At 37.2% G+C, this 17,800-nt stretch overlaps 2 protein-coding genes across 8 annotated transcripts in view; one reads left to right on the top strand and one right to left on the bottom strand.

The window, feature by feature from the left end:
- ddah1 (dimethylarginine dimethylaminohydrolase 1) overlaps positions 1-5,345 on the top strand; it is a 71,084-nt gene extending 65,739 nt beyond the window's left edge. For all 5 annotated transcript variants that reach the window (XM_076088368.1, XM_076088371.1, XM_076088367.1 and 2 more), the window contains one exon: positions 3,370-5,345. In XM_076088368.1, the coding sequence (XP_075944483.1) occupies positions 3,370-3,486 (117 nt within the window). In that variant the 3' untranslated portion in view covers positions 3,487-5,345. The remainder of the gene's footprint in view (positions 1-3,369) is intronic.
- A 480-nt stretch (positions 5,346-5,825) lies between these two features.
- Positions 5,826-16,636, bottom strand: mpl (MPL proto-oncogene, thrombopoietin receptor). Of its 3 annotated transcripts, XM_076088364.1 has the most exons (13): positions 16,274-16,636; positions 15,772-15,892; positions 15,168-15,346; positions 13,887-14,044; positions 9,650-9,794; positions 9,405-9,519; positions 8,931-9,100; positions 8,653-8,795; positions 7,921-8,077; positions 7,537-7,618; positions 7,209-7,296; positions 6,895-7,035; positions 6,619-6,815 (listed from the first exon to the last, which is right to left on the bottom strand). In XM_076088364.1, the coding sequence occupies exons 1-13, from the start codon at positions 16,371-16,373 to the stop codon at positions 6,765-6,767; spliced, it is 1,650 nt and encodes a 549-aa protein (XP_075944479.1). In that variant the 5' UTR covers positions 16,374-16,636; the 3' UTR covers positions 6,619-6,764. The 3 variants fall into 3 exon arrangements, with proteins under 3 accessions (XP_075944478.1, XP_075944480.1, XP_075944479.1); XM_076088363.1 differs by having other exon boundaries at positions 5,826-7,035; positions 16,274-16,628; XM_076088365.1 differs by lacking the exon at positions 15,168-15,346 and having other exon boundaries at positions 5,826-7,035; positions 16,274-16,628.
- Positions 16,637-17,800: the final 1,164 nt, after the last annotated feature.

The following is a 17,800-nucleotide window of genomic DNA, read 5'->3' as shown; positions in this document are numbered from 1 at the left end:
TACTTATTAATATTATATTCCTTACTTCACACTGGCCCTTTTAAAGCTGCTGTAATCAATATGGGACAAATGTGTATGTGAAAGCAGTCACCAGATTATCACCAGACTGTGCAGTTTCCCCCAGCTCCACAGTGTCTTCTTAAAACCCATCCTCTCCAGCATTAAATAGCAGACCGACAGAGTTAGCAGCCAGCTGGTGAACATAATGGAGCATTTAGCTGCTAAAGAGACAGATATTTCATTTAAAAGCAGGTGGAAACCAAACCATAGCTAAAAGCAAAGTCAATGTTGGACTTACATTCGTCAGGTGTACTTCAAAAGAAATGCTAATGTTGCTCCATATCTGCTGGATGTGTAAAAAAGCCGCTGTTTGTTAATGCATTTGCCATATCAACTTTATAGTATATCAGTGTGGCGTCTACAGCAGGACCAAAATAAATCAATTATTGCAGGTTTAAGTATCTAAAATGACATCATATATATCAGATGGCCTAGTGGTCTAAGGTCTACTCTAAAATAGAGTGGGCTAAAAGTAGAGAAAATTCCAAAAATGTATCATAAAAAAGAAGTATGCTACCCTGACTGCACCAATTCCTGATGAAAGTAAAATTACCTGCTGTTGGTTGCCAAGTTGGCACTATTTCAGGAACTCATAAGTGAAACGCCAAATTACATCTATAGGGATGAGAGTGATTTCAAAGAAATCTTGAGAGTTTCCCCCAGCGCCCTCTTATGAACTATTCGTATGGCATGTGTTCTGTGTTAAACTGTGAAGTGCTGTATGCTGGCTCGACATGCCGGGTGAACTCCAACAGTGTCTCACAACCTTTCTAAAATGTATGTTAGACATACAGTGACCTACTTGCAAACACCATCAAAACGTGCCATTCACTCAAGATGCTTGCATATTGTTTTCCACTGTAGTTCGCTGTGAACTACATGTTATTTTCTCACTTTGTCTGTCGGGGGTTGGGAAAGCTGAGCAGTAGCCGTGTTATTAAGATGCCTTGGGGTCACTCATCACAACAAGTAAAAAGGATTCTCTCAGGATCCAACCCCACACCCTACAGTCTGCAGAGACAGGTTTCAGACTTCACAGTGTACTCTGTGGTTAAAACCCCTACCTCCACCATCTATTTATAGAGGGAAGAATTCACAAAATTATAGGTCTTTGGACTTAAATCCACTGCAGTGAATCATTTTTTTTCCAGGAAGATTATCTGAGGGAATTCAAGTTGAGCATAATGAAAATCTATTCGTGTATCTTGTGCTTCCTGTTTTGGAAGCAACTGTTAACGGACCATTTCAAGCAATATTTGAGGAATGCATGTTAGTTCCATGATCCAGTTTCCTTTTCAATGTTCAAACCCACCAAAAATTGACCTGGAACACATTTTTTGGTCCAAACCTGTGTTTAAGGAATTGGAGCTTATGAAAGTGGAAAAATATGAACGGCACGTAGTTGAGAGTTGCCCATCATGCCTTGCTGTACAGTAAGTCCACAGTTGGTACATGTTTCCTAAGGGAACTTATTGCTGAACCACAGAGTCACTCTGCAAGACTCCTGCTGCTTTCTAACTCCAATCATTGTCTGTCCTAATCTCCGGTCTATTTTTAGTTTGCTTGTGAAGTTACATAAGAGTTCCACATTAACAAAGGCCCCCCTGGTCATGAGAGAGGATTGGTGGGGGTCGGAGGGCGTGGAGACGGGGCATCTTTAATGGTTAGCAGTGGCGACGGCTCTGGAGGGTTAAGTTTGGAGATAAAGAAACTGAGCAGACAAAAGCCCTAGTGAAATATAGCAGCTCCTTCTGTGTGAGACCGTGCCACCCTCCAACCTAACGTATAAATATCACCTGAAGTAATGAGAACTCGGCTGGAAATGTATATCTAAATGTGCTCAAGGATTCACATATATAAAAAAACATCGTAATTAAAACAAAGCATCATTTCAATGACCAGTTACCTTTGAACATCACCATGTCAGTCACGACACATCATCAGGTAGATGCAAAAGTGTTTTGCCACCGTTAGTCAGCTTACGTTCTCTTGGATGCAGCGACACAAAATGTGTTGGTTTTTGAAATTAAAAGGCGATGTGGGAGACGACCCTGCCTCAGGCCTCGTGTGGTGAGGAAATATGACCCTGAATGCATCAAATTTGGATTCATAATGCCAGGCAGTGATAGGTGAGGGTAAGCAGAATCAGAACAGGCAATAAAAAATGTTTTGAGAAAGAGTGAGCCTATTTAACCATGAGAAGTCCTTGAGCATGCAGCCATAACTGGGCACCTAAGACATTATGCAGGTTTGTGGCAGCAGAGTGCGAGATTCGCCGTGGACAGAGAAAGAGGTGTACACTCACGGACACACACACAACCGATCGCATGATCTTTCTGGTGGAGATAATATTTATAATAATTAAGACCAAAGGATAGTGACAAATTTGGGCTTTCACAGACTAAAATTCTCCCCGGGGAGGCATGCCCCTGGACCACCCTTGCTGGCTACATTCACCCCACTGGCTCGCGACTACATACTGAAATTGTATAGAAATATGCATTAACACCATATTTTGAAGTGGTATAATGTGGTTACAGAAGAGCATGATGATGCAGTGCTATTGTTTAACTGTTTTGGGGAGAGAAGAGTCAAGAGTTATAAGGCACATGAGAGCGGTGTCTTTAAACACGTCATTTGAATCACCAGAGGCCTCGTCAGCCATATTGCATCATGAGATAAGAATGTGTCTAGCTGGTCCCGCCACAAGGCCTCGCTCGGTATCACAGCAGGGTTGAAATGAGTTTAAAGAGAAAAATATCCTGGTTTGGAAGTCTAGTAGGAAAACACTGGTTTTCTTTTGGAAAAGGTCCACAGGGTGACACACTACTTTACGAGGGTCTTTTGAGAATGTCTTAATAGTTCTCACTCCCATCTTTTTTTAATATAGTTTGCCGGGAGACCAGGAAACCTTGTTGAATGCTTGTTCTCCTACTTCACAATTTGTGTCTCTTTGTGTGGGGCGTTTATATGACGAAACATTACAAGTTGTCAAGTGGAGTAAACAAACTTAAGCGTTGCATAAGCTCTCCCTTTCAGTTTAACTACTGCCAACTGGGCGGTACGTCAGTCTTTTCCAAAAGGCTTGTTGTAGTGCTGGCTGCACAATACCTATAACACTGCCCCACAGATGTGGTACCCAAGGGCAGAGTCAGGAGGCAAGTAAGGAACAGCTGTTGCAATGACAATATCTATTTTGTATTTTATTTTATTTTTTAATTTTTATGTGGAAGGACAGGTTCTTGATTGAACTATATCATAGCGTTAAACATGGTTCTCCAATGATCGTCATGTCTGTGTGTCTCGCAGGTGTTCGAGAAGTTGAAGGACTACATGCTGATCCCCGTGTCCAACTTGGAGAAGGCCAAAGTTGACGGAGCCCTCACATGCTGCTCTATACTCATCAACAAGAAGGCCAACGTCTGAGCGTGCTCACCAGGGGGTCTCTCAGTGCATGGTTACCAAGCGGAGCCTGTATTCAATCACCAAGGATCCCGAGGTTTATCCAAACTATCTTGTGATTTAGAAGGATAGGGAAGTTCGTTGTAGCTGAGGGTCAAAGAAAATATAAATTGGAGGGAATCATCTGGTCTCCCTTTTCCCTCCAAACACTCAAATTTCATTTAACTTTCTTAAAAATCTGTGAATACATCAGTTGACATAAATGTGATTACTGTTGTCTCTTTAAGGATTGTGATATTACATTAAAATCAGTCTTATTTGCTCTTGATTTGGATGAACTCTTAACATTTCTTTTCAAAAGCTGAATACAAGGCATAATCGGTCATGAATTCTGCCTATGTTAAGTTATATATGTTTTTTTGACAGTATGTACTCCAATTAGTCTACAAACTCGTCAAATTTGATTCTAGTTAATCTGAAGGAGAACATGTGCCATGTGGAGCATGTTTTAACGGTATTTTGGAGCAAAAGAAATCCTGCTACATCTGTAATATGACAACTATGTTGGATTATTGCTGCTTCTTTACAGTTGGTGCTGAGTAAAATTCATGACTCTACATTACTTCAAATCCCCGAACATGCAGTTCTGTATTTTATGAAAATGCATGGCCATGTATCTGACCATTAGGTTGTTCTGATTTCTCTTATTAAAAATACAGTTCTAGAAAAGCTTTCTGGAGATATGAGGTATGATTGCACTGTTATGATTATTCACGATTGATATAAATACTGCCATTGAGACCTTAGGTGCTCTTATTTTTCATGACTATTACTTACTAATCATTGCTATTGAACTTACAGGACTAGATACGATTTCTGACTGATCGCACGCTGTTTCCACGCGTGTTCACAGTGGTAGTTGCAAACAGGAGTTTAAAGGATGTTGTACTCTGTTTTGGTGGCCTTATCTCTGTTGTTGCTGAATTCATGTTTGAGGCCTGTAGATATAACAAGATAGGGTATATAAACACATAAACTGTACATACACTATATACTGTACATCGTTAACGCCCACCATATGTGAAACCATGTTTTTCTCAATATGATTGTAAGTGAAAGTTGAGGAAATGACATCAGGAGGTGTTTCAACCGCCCTCTGTAGAGGTTTGCATATGGGCAAGTGGGCAGTGACGAAACATGGAAAGAATTCCTGTTGGGAGGAGAGGCTTTGTACACCAGTAAACACTGACTCTTTTAAACTTTCTCTGTCTTTCTGCTCCGCTCTCAACACTCGCTCTCTCCCACACTCTCCTATTGCCTCATAGACAATTCCTGCTAATTTATGGCCATGATGTCACACAGTCTGGCGAACACCGTAAAGAGTGTGACACCAGTAGTATATTTTACAGAAGGCGGCTGGCTGGATGCAGGATGATCGCATAGTTGCAGAGCATCCAGTTCTGATTCTCACGCACAGCCAGGCAGGACCAGTCATATACTGTCCGATTATTACACTGTCAATCATTGGATTTGATCTAACTTTCTCATCCCCTCACATTGCTCCAAATCAGCCATTGGTTATACAGCTCTGGGGCACCATAACCTTTTCACTCATTTCAATTCAAAACATCTAATACATTTTTGGCTCTTGGTCGGCAAGGCTGTCTGTGAGTAACTGCTCTTGAAAATGTGTGTTGACTTTGTCGAGGGTTTATTCCTCTTACTAATCCCCTCACTCATCACAGTTGTCATGATGTTGTGATTGCCCTTGTTCCAACAGAGGTCTTTTGGATTTCATACAAATTGTGAGTAATAATCATTTGAGTCATCTTAAATTAAGCCGTTCGTCTACTTTGTGTAATAAATTAACATCTAGCATTCAACTGTGTTGTGCTTTTTGTTTTTAAATCATTGTCAAATTAGCCTCAGCTTTGAAGGTTAACTTGTTATTTCATGGTAAAGAATTTCATTTTCATTCATATTTAGTTTAACAGCTTTTGACAATATATAACGCTCGAGGACAAGGTTGGTATAGATCATGTGGCTTCATCAGGTGAGATGGAACACAAACCTGAAGCAAAATCATCAGTTTTTAGTAGAATAACTAGCTTTGTCTCAGAAAGGATTCGCTGTGATGACACAGAGACAACCAATGTCCCGTTGAGTTCTGCTACCACCTAGTGACACCCACATGTAAGACAGACCAACATATGGTTTCTATCCAGGCACAATGCATTTGCTGTTTGGTTGGTGACAAGAAAGGCTGCTCAAGTCGGTTAAAACTGCTTAAATCTCCAACAATAAAGTAGTATGGACCGATGAAAGCCTAAATGGTTGACAGGAAATGCAACTTGAAGAAATACAGCTTTTCATTGTTTATTGACAAAAATATAAACCTGCATAATGCAATGTATAATGAACACAAAGTTAAGAGGTTTACAAGGACATGAGAAAAAATAATAGACAATTGAAAAGATCTGAAAAAAACCAACACGTTATCTTTCATGCGTGAAATAGCAATAGTAAATAGTAATAGTCCCAAACCCTCATGGCACCTTCACGTTTATTTTCACATACTCAACACAGAAGGTTACAAATACAATTGAAATTTAGCATTTGAATATATCATCCTCTCAAATCTCCTTCCTTCCCTTTTTGGTCCAAGGTACTCTAAGCGAACTGCAGGCTACCACCTGGTAATTATAGTAAACAGGTCTTATAAGATAAAAAATCTTCTTGACCACCAAAGCCATTAAGTGGGGTCTTTTCTCGTAATCTCACGAAATATCTCGTCATCTAGGTTCCCTCTTGTGGACATAAAAAGACAGCAGTCCTGAACTGTGTATACAATTACCAATATAAAATAAATATTACAATAAGGTATGCTTAATTATCTTCAACATGTTAACCAAAAGCTTGAACTGTCATAGAAATGTTATATTCTTGTTCTCAAATGTTGATTTGTCCACCTTTCAAAGAGACTGTAACGATGGGAGAGAGTATGCAATGATTAAAACTAATCCCCATTATATTATGAATATGAATACATGGTAACACGCCTTTGTGTAAGCGTCTGCACCAGTGGAAGTAAAGTACAGTAGTTGTTCTGTACATTTAGCTACAGGGGAAATTAGTATAGAGGTTGCCTGGCCCCCTTGCAACAGTGACCTTGCAGTCGAATCTGTCTGCAGGCTCAGCCAGAGGCAAGTAGGCATGGTTAAGAAAGTCACTGCCAGAGCAGGGTGGGATACAGACTGAGCCATCAGGGCAGGAACCGTGACATGTTTGGAAGAGCTCATCGCTCATCTCCGGGCCTCCTTTCTCTCCAACTTCCTCGTAGACATACTTGTTTCCTTTCAGGCAAAGAATGACATTGTCTTTGTTCAGAGTGACATAGTCTGGAAAGACTTTCGTACCGGGGCTTCCATCTACCTGTTCTCCGCTGCAGAACTGTCTTTCTAATGACAGGAGCCTGGTGGATACCCCTGATTGGGAAACGTCATCTTCAGACATTATCTCTACCACAGATGAAGTGGTTTCGTCGGAGTACTGCTTCGCTGTTATCAGAGGATTCTGTAGTGTGAGCACAAAGTATTTAATTTGTAACACCTCTTTAGATTGCATCTATTTGGCTTAATTAGTCATGGCCAAAATCTATTTTTCTACCAAGGAAATAAAAGCATCTTCATTATTGTGAAGTATTGGTGCATGTATCATGTATCATACTATTAAATAAAATAATTTACCCATTGCGGCCCAGTGACCTCTGTCAGAAAACTTTGTAGGACTTTGTCAAGGTCGGGCACCGGCGGCCAGAAATACAGCTTGAGTTTACTATAAAAACACACAAAACAACAGACAAGAAAATAATCTTCAAACAATGCAGAACGTTATTAAAAGAATTGGTTAAACATTTTGGATAGCATTTAGTTAGAAATAGTTTTATGTAATCAATTTAATAATAAAACAATGTTTTAAGTTGATTGTACAGTACAAATTGATATCCATTTGAAAAGAAATGGATGAAGGTGTCACATACTTTCACAGGAGTATTTTTGTTTGAATTGTTCCTACCTGTGGTATGTGAAAAAGAAGGAGATGAGGATGATGGCAATCATCAGCATCAAGACAGGTATACACAGCATGAGCAATGTGCCTGTAGAGGTTATTTATACTGCGTTAAGGTTTGAATATTTAATGAGCGTAGCAAAGAACTGCATTTCATAGGTCTATAATGTTAATATTTGTATATCACGGCACAACAGTGTATTTTTTACACTACACTACGACATAATCAAATTTGAATAAACTGCTTGTGAAATTCAAACAAAATTACAGACTGGGAATCAGATGAACCGCTCCATTGCATTAGCTGCAATTTTGCCACTTTTGATCATTTTTATACAAACACACGGGATTACTAAATGATTGTGTTTTACACTGACTTGTTGATCTTACCTATATCAGCAGGGACGTCGCCAGTGAGCACATTTGACCAGTCGCTCCAGTGTCCTGAGTAAATGGACCCATTAGGTTTGGCTCTGATCTTAACACTGTAACGGCTACCTGTTGGAACCTCTCGACATGTGCCCGTCTCAGGGCCCTTTAGGGACTTCTGGGGACACAAAGGTTGATTTTCATATTCAATTGTAAGAACATTAAAGGACAATCTTAGTGATGACATACTCATTTTGCATTCTGCATTTCCCTTGATACATACTTATGTTCCCTTGCAGTACTGCCTTTCAATGCATTTGTTTTCCCTTCTATGAATACTGTTTCATTTCACACATATTCTTTGCATTTCCTCATGTTTTGGCAAATTAAGTTATTTTGCAACACACAGCATGGTTAATTTAATATAAGGTAATATAACCAATATCATGAATCATGTTAATGATTTTTCACTTTAAATGTGTCATAGTATTGTAATACTCCTTTCTTTGGTGCCATCTGGTGGTAATATTGACCACTCATAGCCCTACTCAACAAACAAAACTTGCCATTGGAATAATTAGAAAATAATAATTCATACAGATATTATATTTAAATAAAATTCTACCTATAGTAATTTTTGTTTACTATTATGAAAAAATGGAATCTGAAATGTATCAGGGAACACAAACATATTTTGAAAGGAATTTTAAAAAGATAAAACATGAAATTGTGTTGCTGTAAAGGACATCTTACAATCCACGCTTCACCCTGGCTGATCTGGCAGCTGACTTCATACTGCAGGTGAGCAGACAGAGACAGAAGAGGAGCTTCCCATTTCAAGCACAACTTGTCTTTTTCCAATGTTCCTTTCAGATGACATGGTGGGGATGTTTTGACTAAAACCAAAAAATAGAAAGAAATATAAATTTGAGTCTACTTTTTGTCAGTTGTCATCACATCAAAATACTCTTCATGAAGTTGAAGAAATACAGCTAAAAAGAACCAGAAAATGAGAAGCAAAAATCCCTCACCGCTGTTGCTGAGAGTGAACTCTTGAGTATAGAAGGTTCTGCTGAGTGGAGCTGAAGTGCTGCTGAGCTTGACCCGGACTCTTCTGGACTCCTCTCCACGGAAATGGCACAGTTCAGTCACGTCGCTGTCGGCGAGACACTCTGTCCATTCTGTCCAGCCCAAAACTTCACTGTAATATCATCACACACAATCACAGCGAAACAAAGTGAAATATCAGTTGTGTGTTTTTTTTACTGTCTATACTAGTCCGTATAGACAACAATGTGAAATGAAAGGAAAGTTGTGCAGAGAAAAAGATGACACACAAAATAGTTTGCAACATTATTGTTGTTGAAAGTAATGCTGTGTCTAGTGTTTACTGTGAAGGATGTTAATAACTTTGAATTCAACAAAAAGTCAATTAAACATGCTGATACATTAGCATGATCTGAGGTATTTCATTCCTCAATGATGGAATGTAGTAAGTAATGTACCTGAGGCCCATCTGGTATAACAGTTTGTACACGTTCTCTTCACCATATCTGCTCCCGTGCCAAAGACAGGTGATGTTTTGCAGGTCGGATGTGTAGCACATTAGAGAAATATCATCTGAAAGAAGAGAAAACATTTCTCATTCAAGTGTTGCATCTGTGACAGAGGAGGTGACAGGATGAGATGCTGCGCTATGGATAACAATTGCCATTCACTCAGATGCACACTCTTTGTTATTTAGACACACCTGCACTTTGGGGAACCACGGCTCGCACAGGGTGTGACCAGCCGCTCCAGTGTCCTGTATTTGGATTAGAGGCACATCTGACGGAGACCTGGACCTCAACCTCCTCCCCTGGTACCAGAGAGTCTAGTATGCTGCACTCCTTTGTCTGTAGAAATCACATACTCGAAAATGAATATTGTAAAATATACAAAATTATACATTTAACTTTATTTTACCGACTGTAATTACCAATACAAGACTACATGTGAAGGAGGGTTACAGATAGTACAATTATACAATGTTCATATAATGGACAAAAAAAAACACAGAATCAGTGATGTGTTAAATTGATCAGTTAATAAATTAATATTATAACTCACAAGCTGGCACATTAACTTGACCCTCAATTCCCGGCTCCACAACATACTATACTATGACTTTTTGTGACAAACTATACAATTACTTTTTCTTGCAATAAATATAGTGTAACTTTTATAATATAATTTTAATGTCACACCACAACTTTCTATGACACACTAAACTATTAGTTTAAAAAAATGTCAACAGATTATACTTGTTAATGACATATTTATGGCATTTGTGCGACATGCTATACTATTATTTTCTATGACATATTACGTCATTTGTGTGACTGTTTTAATGACATACTATTCTATGACTTTTTACTTTTAAATGATATACTACACACACTTTTTTAATGTAATCCTACTGTTTTCAATATGCATTGGTATGACCTTTTTATGATTTTTTAAATTATTTTTTAAATAAATTTGATATATTTTCTCGACATGCTTTACAATTAATAGTTTTTGCCATGCTATCCTATGACTATTTCCAACCTGCTCTTTGACTATTTTTGACATGCTATTACAAGTCTTTTTTTATAACTTTTTATGACAAACTTTTTTCAAAATGTATACTGCGACTTTTTTGACATATTATACAATTAATTTTTCTCACCTTTTTGAACGTACAATTACCTGCACTACATCCTGCAACAACTTGACTCTTTCGAGACATATGCAAGGATCCTGTTTGTTTCCGTTCTGTTTGATTTTGAGCAAAGCTGATGGCCACAGACTACAACGGACAATTTAGACTGCAAAGAAAACCATTGGTGCCACAATGCACTTCATCCAGGATGTCCAGAGTCAGGAAACAGGCAGGAAACATCATTGCAGACCCTTCACACCCTGGACAATGTCACCCTGTTTCAATGTCTACCCTCTGGGAGGCACTACAGAACACTCTTATTTCAAAACTACCAGACACAAGGAAAGTTTTTTCTTGCAGCCTCTCACTGTAAATAACTATTAAATAAGTCATACACTGTCAGTGACCTTATATCACCAAAATATCCACTACTGCCGTTAAATATAATCATTTTACAATTTCTAATATACAGCTTTTAAAAATATTTGACATCTGTTGCTGTAAATATCAATCCTATATGCTGCAAATGCACTTTCATCGTGCATGCACATATTCTACACAAGCATACTGTCCATGTATATCCATTGTGTATTTATTTCTTTGCACAATTTGAACAGTATGCAACTTAAAGAATACTGACTTGTATATAGACATTTTCTTTATTTTAGTGTTGCTCATTGCTAGTTTATAAATGTGTGTATTTGTACTAGTGTGGCAGATTAAGTCAATATTCCATTACAATCTTTCACTTGGTGATACAAGCACCAAATTTGGCATGAATAATGCCTAGGAACTACTCTTTCAGAAAAGCCCGGTAGGCCTATCCACCTTAAAATCCAAGATTTTTTAAGATGGCCGTCGCCGAAAATGTGAATAGGTTTTTCAGTGTAGAAATTGAATGGCTGGACATATTTTAATAATCTAGACATCAAAATGTATGTATTTTGACACGAGAAATTCAATGGTGGCAATAAAAATTCAATATGGTTGCAATTTTTCAAGATGGCGGCCATTTGTTACTCAAAATTCACAGTTTTTGTCGTTCTTTGATCAGAGATTAGGTTTCAGCTGGATGAAGTAGTAGTCCAAGTTCCAAGTTATCTTTTTGATCCAAATTAAAATGTTTTGATTGATCTATATGAGGTGACATTCTGTTTATAAAAGAGTGATGTCAAAGCACAACCAGGGCACACTGGTGACATCATTGCTGTGAGACTCAGCATGGGGTTCAGTGTCGGCTAATTAGTGTACTAGCTGTAGTTGTAGTCTACTAACTGTAGTGCTAACTGTAGTTCTAGTATAGTTTAGTGTCCCAAATGCTATCTAATTAGCCCTGTATATCTGTAAATCGCATATATTGGCATTTGCTGGCGGCCATCTTGGAAAATGGCGGCCATATTGTTTTTCCATCGTGGATACCGGGCTTTTTTGAAAATATAGGTCTTGAAGATAATTTGTGGCAAATTTGTTGCTTGTATCACCAAGTGAAAGATTGTTTCACTCATCTGCCCCACTATACAACTCGTTTTGTAACTACTTGTGTACATAACAGTCCTGTCTATTCTTTATGTGTGCAGCATTGTTGTCCTCGACCCTACATGTTATTTATATTTCTATGTAAGTATATTGAGAGAGTTGGGGAAATAAAACAGCATCAAATTCCTTGTATGTTTATGCATATTTGGCCGTAAATCTGACTCTGATTCTGATTCGACTTTTTTATGACATTTTTTTGTGAGATACTAGCCTATATATTTTTTTTAATTTTTAATGACATACAGTACTATGGATTTTTAAATGAAAAAATACTACTATACTATAACTTTGTTATTGACATTTTTATGACAACTATAGGAGGCTTAGTATACGATGACTTTTCTTGGTGAATTTCCTAAAATAAATTAGTTTATATTTTATTTTGATTTATGATTTTTCCAAGAGTATTTTTGACATAGTATGTCAAGACTTATTTCGACATTCTATCCTATGAATTTTATATGATTTTTTTTACAATCTATACTATGACATTTTTATGACTTTTTCAATATTCAATACGAAGTCTTTTTTTGTGTTTTTTATGACATTTAATGCTATGACATTTCTCAACTATGACACACTATTTTTTAATTACATTTTTGAATATATAATACTATGACTTTTTCTCACTTTTTTGACAATTTATACTATGACATTTTCATGAATTATTACGACATACTGTAATATGACTTTTTTTTTACATGCTATACTATGACTACTTTTATGACAATTTTCGACACGCTATACTTAAATTTTTTTTAAATCTTTTTCAACATCCTATACTTTGAACCATGACTTTTTTATGACTTATTTCACTATTCATTACTGAGACTTTTAAAAACTTTTTAAAGACTTTTTTATGAAATAGTATACAATGAAGTTTTGTGATATGCTATGATATCACTCTTTCATGACTTTTTTTAACATGCTATGCTATGACTTTTTAATGATTTGTTTTCATACAATACGATGGCTTTTTCTCACTTTTTTGACATTTTATACTATGACTTGTTCATCATTTTTTTCAAGAGACTTTACTTACTTTTTCTCACCTTATTGACACAGTATACTATGACTTTACTATGACTATGAATTTTATGACTTTTTCATTATGCAATATTATGATAATTTCACACTATTTCGACATTTCATGGCTTTTTTCAACACACTTTACCACAATTTCCTAATGTTTCCTTTTCACATATACTTTTTTTATCATGCTATACTACGAATTTTTCATGACTTTTTTTTCGACATACAATACTATGACACTTGTATCCACTTTTTAGGACATACTACATTTGTTTTTCTTTTAGATGTACTGTAATATGAATGTATTTACTTTCTAGGATTTATTTATGACTTTTTATTAATATAATATCATTTTTTTCCTACTTTTTTGATGTAATATACTATAACTTTTTTCAACATGCTATACTAAGACCATTATTATGACGTTTTTCTCGATACTATACTATGATTTCTTCATGTCTTTCTTTGACATATTATGCCATGACTTTTTTGACATGCTATACTATAACTTGTATATGACATTCTATACTGTATTCTCATGGACTTTTTTATGGCATTTTTGTTACATGCTCTATGTAGGTGCTGAACTGAGATAAAAGACAAAAGTGTTTCACAGTAACTCACAGGCTGGTCATACCATTACTTAAATAATATATAAACTGTCTAATGCTCACACACAGGACGTGCGAGTTGAAATTATCTCATGGATTTGTCGAGAAGCTGTGTGCATGTGTACCTCTTTTATCTTCTCTCCCAAACTGTTGGATGAGTATCGAATCTTATACATCACATCCCCTTCAAAGTATTTTGAGACCTTTATGTGCCATGAAACTTCCAGCTGTCCTGCTTGGCCATTTTGGTTTAAAGACACACTGAAGGGTGGATCCAGGAGCACTAGAGAAAAAAAAGGTGATCAAAACACATGGAAGAACACATCACAGAATCCATTGAAGAAAATAATTCACTGGTGTTAAGGCAACAGGTGAGAAGGCCCCTGTCTTTTTTTGGTGCATGACCCTAATGACTGGAGCAAAAACCCAAAACATACTAGAGGGATATAAGTCTTTCATCGTGTGGGGGTCCACCTGGGGATACCCACAATCAGCCAACCCTGTTTGTTTAGCAAACATGCCTTCTCTTCCCTCTTACATCACGTTTGTGTGTCTTTGGTCCATAATGTATGTCATTGTAGTGAGACCATTTTTTAAAAACTTGACATCAAATACAGAAATACATCATCCATTCCTATATCCTGTTCAGAGTCACGGGGGGGGCTGGAGCCGATCAAAGCCAGGGTACACCCCGGACAGGTCGCCAGACTATCGCAGGGCTGACATATATAGACAGACAACCAGACAGACATCAATTAACCTAAGCTGCATGTCTTTGGACTGTGGAAGAACCCGTAGAGAACCCATGCTGCCACGGGGAGAACATGCAAACTCCACACAGGAGGCCCATCAAGCCCAGGAATTGAACCCCAACCCCTCTTCCTGTTAGGACAGTGCTAGCCACCACACCACCGTGCAGCTGCAGAAATCTCCAAATGTCAAAATGTTTTGATACTAAACTGCGTGCATGGCGTTCTGTTGTAGTGATTAATGTGTTTTTTGGAAGAATTGTTGATATTTTTATATAAATTTATGAGATTACAATTCAAATCTGTCATAAATGGCATCAGTCCAAATATTGCTTCAACAACTTATGAGACACAATTGAGTATCCAACATAAGGACACTTTCACAATTTATCTGAAATTAAATGATTCATAAATTGATTTTTATTTCTGATCTATGTCAACAACTTAACACACACTGCTAAGCTGCATACTGTTGACCTTTTATATACCCCTGGACATCCCCTGTCCCCAACCCTAAAACAGGAGGAGGGGATGGTAAGTTATAAAGCAGAAAGCTTCATGTGCGTGTTCTTTTTTTCCAACAAGAGATTCATCTATTTCAATACGCTTCTTTTTTTTTTATAAGTAAATATTGTAAAAAAAAAAAAAAAGTCTTACATTGGTCCTCCACACAGACAACGCGACTGTGGAGGCGAGTGTTGGTGTTGCGCTCCACCACTTCAAGGTGTATTTCCACAAACAAGAAAACATCGGACCCAGGAAATGAGCAGATATGAAGTAAAGTTCCGACTTCTGTTCTCTGGACAGACATTTCACACCTTTTCTTTCCAGGCAGGCTTGATTAAAATAAATGACAAAAATAATAGACATGGTAGTATATATTAAGCAATCAATCAAACCATTTGCAATCTTTCATACAGGTAAGTGTAGTTCAAAGTGCTTTAAGGTGACTTGTAGATGAAGTAACATGCGTCAGGTTCAAATGTAAACTCTAAAAGGAAAGATTAAACATAAATATTTGGTTGGGTTTGGTTGATATGGGTTTATGAAGTTTCTCCTACACCTGTGTTTTTGTGGAATAAACACTAATACTAATGAACAAAAAAAAAAACCATTAAATATATAATAGCCAAAAAGTCAAAAGTAATACAAATTCCAAACAAAATAAATCAGAGAATATTAAATGACACAAGACTCTTTAAGGGCCCTTAACATACAAAACACAAGTTATTATATACAAGTTATTGTATATAAAACATACCTGTCAGACTTGTAGAGTAAATCATAAGTTCTGTTGTCTGCAGTCTCAAAGAAGCAGGTAAAATCCTGTTCTGTGCGGCTGAAACATTTAGGATCCAGGTCATCCTTTAAGAGCAAAACATCTGCTCCAGAAATGAAAAATATATTGACATATAAATAGAACATATTTTTTAAATGGCAAGATGCTAAATTGTAGAAACAAGTTAGTGTCTTGTTGTTGTGCAAAAACAAGATGTGTGGAAACAAGAACCATTAACTGCCAGGACATACTTATTATCTTCTACTTTCTACTTCTACTTTCTACCCATAATTAACATCTTGTTCTCACATGACTTTTGAAAAAACAATATATTTTGTGACTTTAGTGTCGCTGTGTCATATAGTTAAGTCATTATTTTCAGTGGAAATAAACAGTAAATGAGAAAATGCAGCTGTTAATTGGATTCAACATTAGTTTATAGCGTAATTCAACTGTGCAAAAACGATCCATCATTAAACCCTACCTTCACTTGACAGATGACTGACAGTTCCATCCTTGCAATGTATCCCAGGGACAAAGCCCACTTGTATCCACAAACTAATAAGGAGGATCTGCCAATTCATTGTAGATTGAGGTATTATGTATCCTAAACCACCATGGCACTTAAACTAACAACGCACTTGCTTTTGTGTGTGCATTGTGTGTGTTGTCTTTCATGCTTCAGGCTTGATCAGTGCTGAGGGCTTGGCTGTGCTTAAAGCAGGAAGCGTGCTTTGTGTAAAGCCTAGTGGAAGTACGCACCAAAAAAGGCAGATTTTTTTTAACTGAAACTATGGAAATATGTTATTTCTGTTTACTCTCAAACACTCCTTCTTATTAGAGACAATAATAAATCCCCCATTTGCTGCTGATGAAACCTAGTATATGTTTCATACAAATGTAAATTTAAAAGATAACTATAGAAAACACGAGAGATGATGAGTGCTTCACAAACTTCAAGTTCCTGTGGGACATGTAATCTTAAACATATCCCATGATATATAAAAACCAAAATATTACCTTGTATGACCAATTTCAAGGAAACTGAGTTCCTGTCTTTCTGTCTTAATTAAACTGACCCCAATTTAACAAACATCAGTGGATTGTTTACGTGTATACAATTAAATGAAAGTCCATTACATGTTGTTTAGAGCTTAAATAACATATTGCCATCAAAATGCATTTAAATTTCTTGTTAAGTATATTATATTTTGTATGGATAGACCTTGATAATTTATAATAATCTACATACTCTCATCTAAAATCGTGATAGCATCAACATGTCTCAAAAGAGTCATTTGTATCTCAAAATAACTGGTGAACATACAAAGGTTCACCACGAGAAGTCTTGGTCATGATTCAAATCAACTGTGAATACACCTGCACTTGTGCATGTTTAAGATAAACGACTTGTGGCTCTGACAACAGCTCTGGATTCATTTTAAACCTCTGAAGAACGCGACAAAAGACCTGACTTTTCAAGTCTGCTGCTGACTGAACAGCCCTGCAACAAGTGCTCTGGACTGCACAACATCATTGGGTCTTAAACACCAGATAACATGGACATAAAAACCACTACCTCTGGAGAAACTAACATTACCAAAGATCCAACCCACCTCAGCCACTTCCACTTGGCAAACACTACAGGACATAAAATGCCTCTGCATCTATAATAAAACAGACAGCCTCTTCCCAAGAGCTCTCTAACTTTCTCAGCTGAGCACTGCCAGAGTGCCAGAGCTGTTATCCCACCAACCAGTAGTGTCAAAACCCCCTGACAACACACCACATCCCCAATACTGCTTGTACCAGCAGCTCTGCTCACACTAGGAAATTACTTCCAGCTCCAACACCAACACCCTCAATGCTGCTTCAGATCAACTCTAGCCCCCACGCATAGCCTTCACCCCAAGCCACCCTCTCTCCTGGCCCAAACACCTTACAATCTTACACCAAACGTCCCAGTATCATTACCATTTCCCTGCTTTTTTTTTTTTTTTTTTACAAAAAT

Source organism: Anarhichas minor, unplaced genomic scaffold (assembly GCF_050575085.1).
Source record: "Anarhichas minor isolate MPS153535 unplaced genomic scaffold, ASM5057508v1 ptg000010l, whole genome shotgun sequence".
NCBI lineage: Eukaryota > Metazoa > Chordata > Actinopteri > Perciformes > Anarhichadidae > Anarhichas > Anarhichas minor.
Note: the sequence above shows the minus strand (reverse complement) of the source record. Positions and strands in the feature narration are given on the sequence as shown.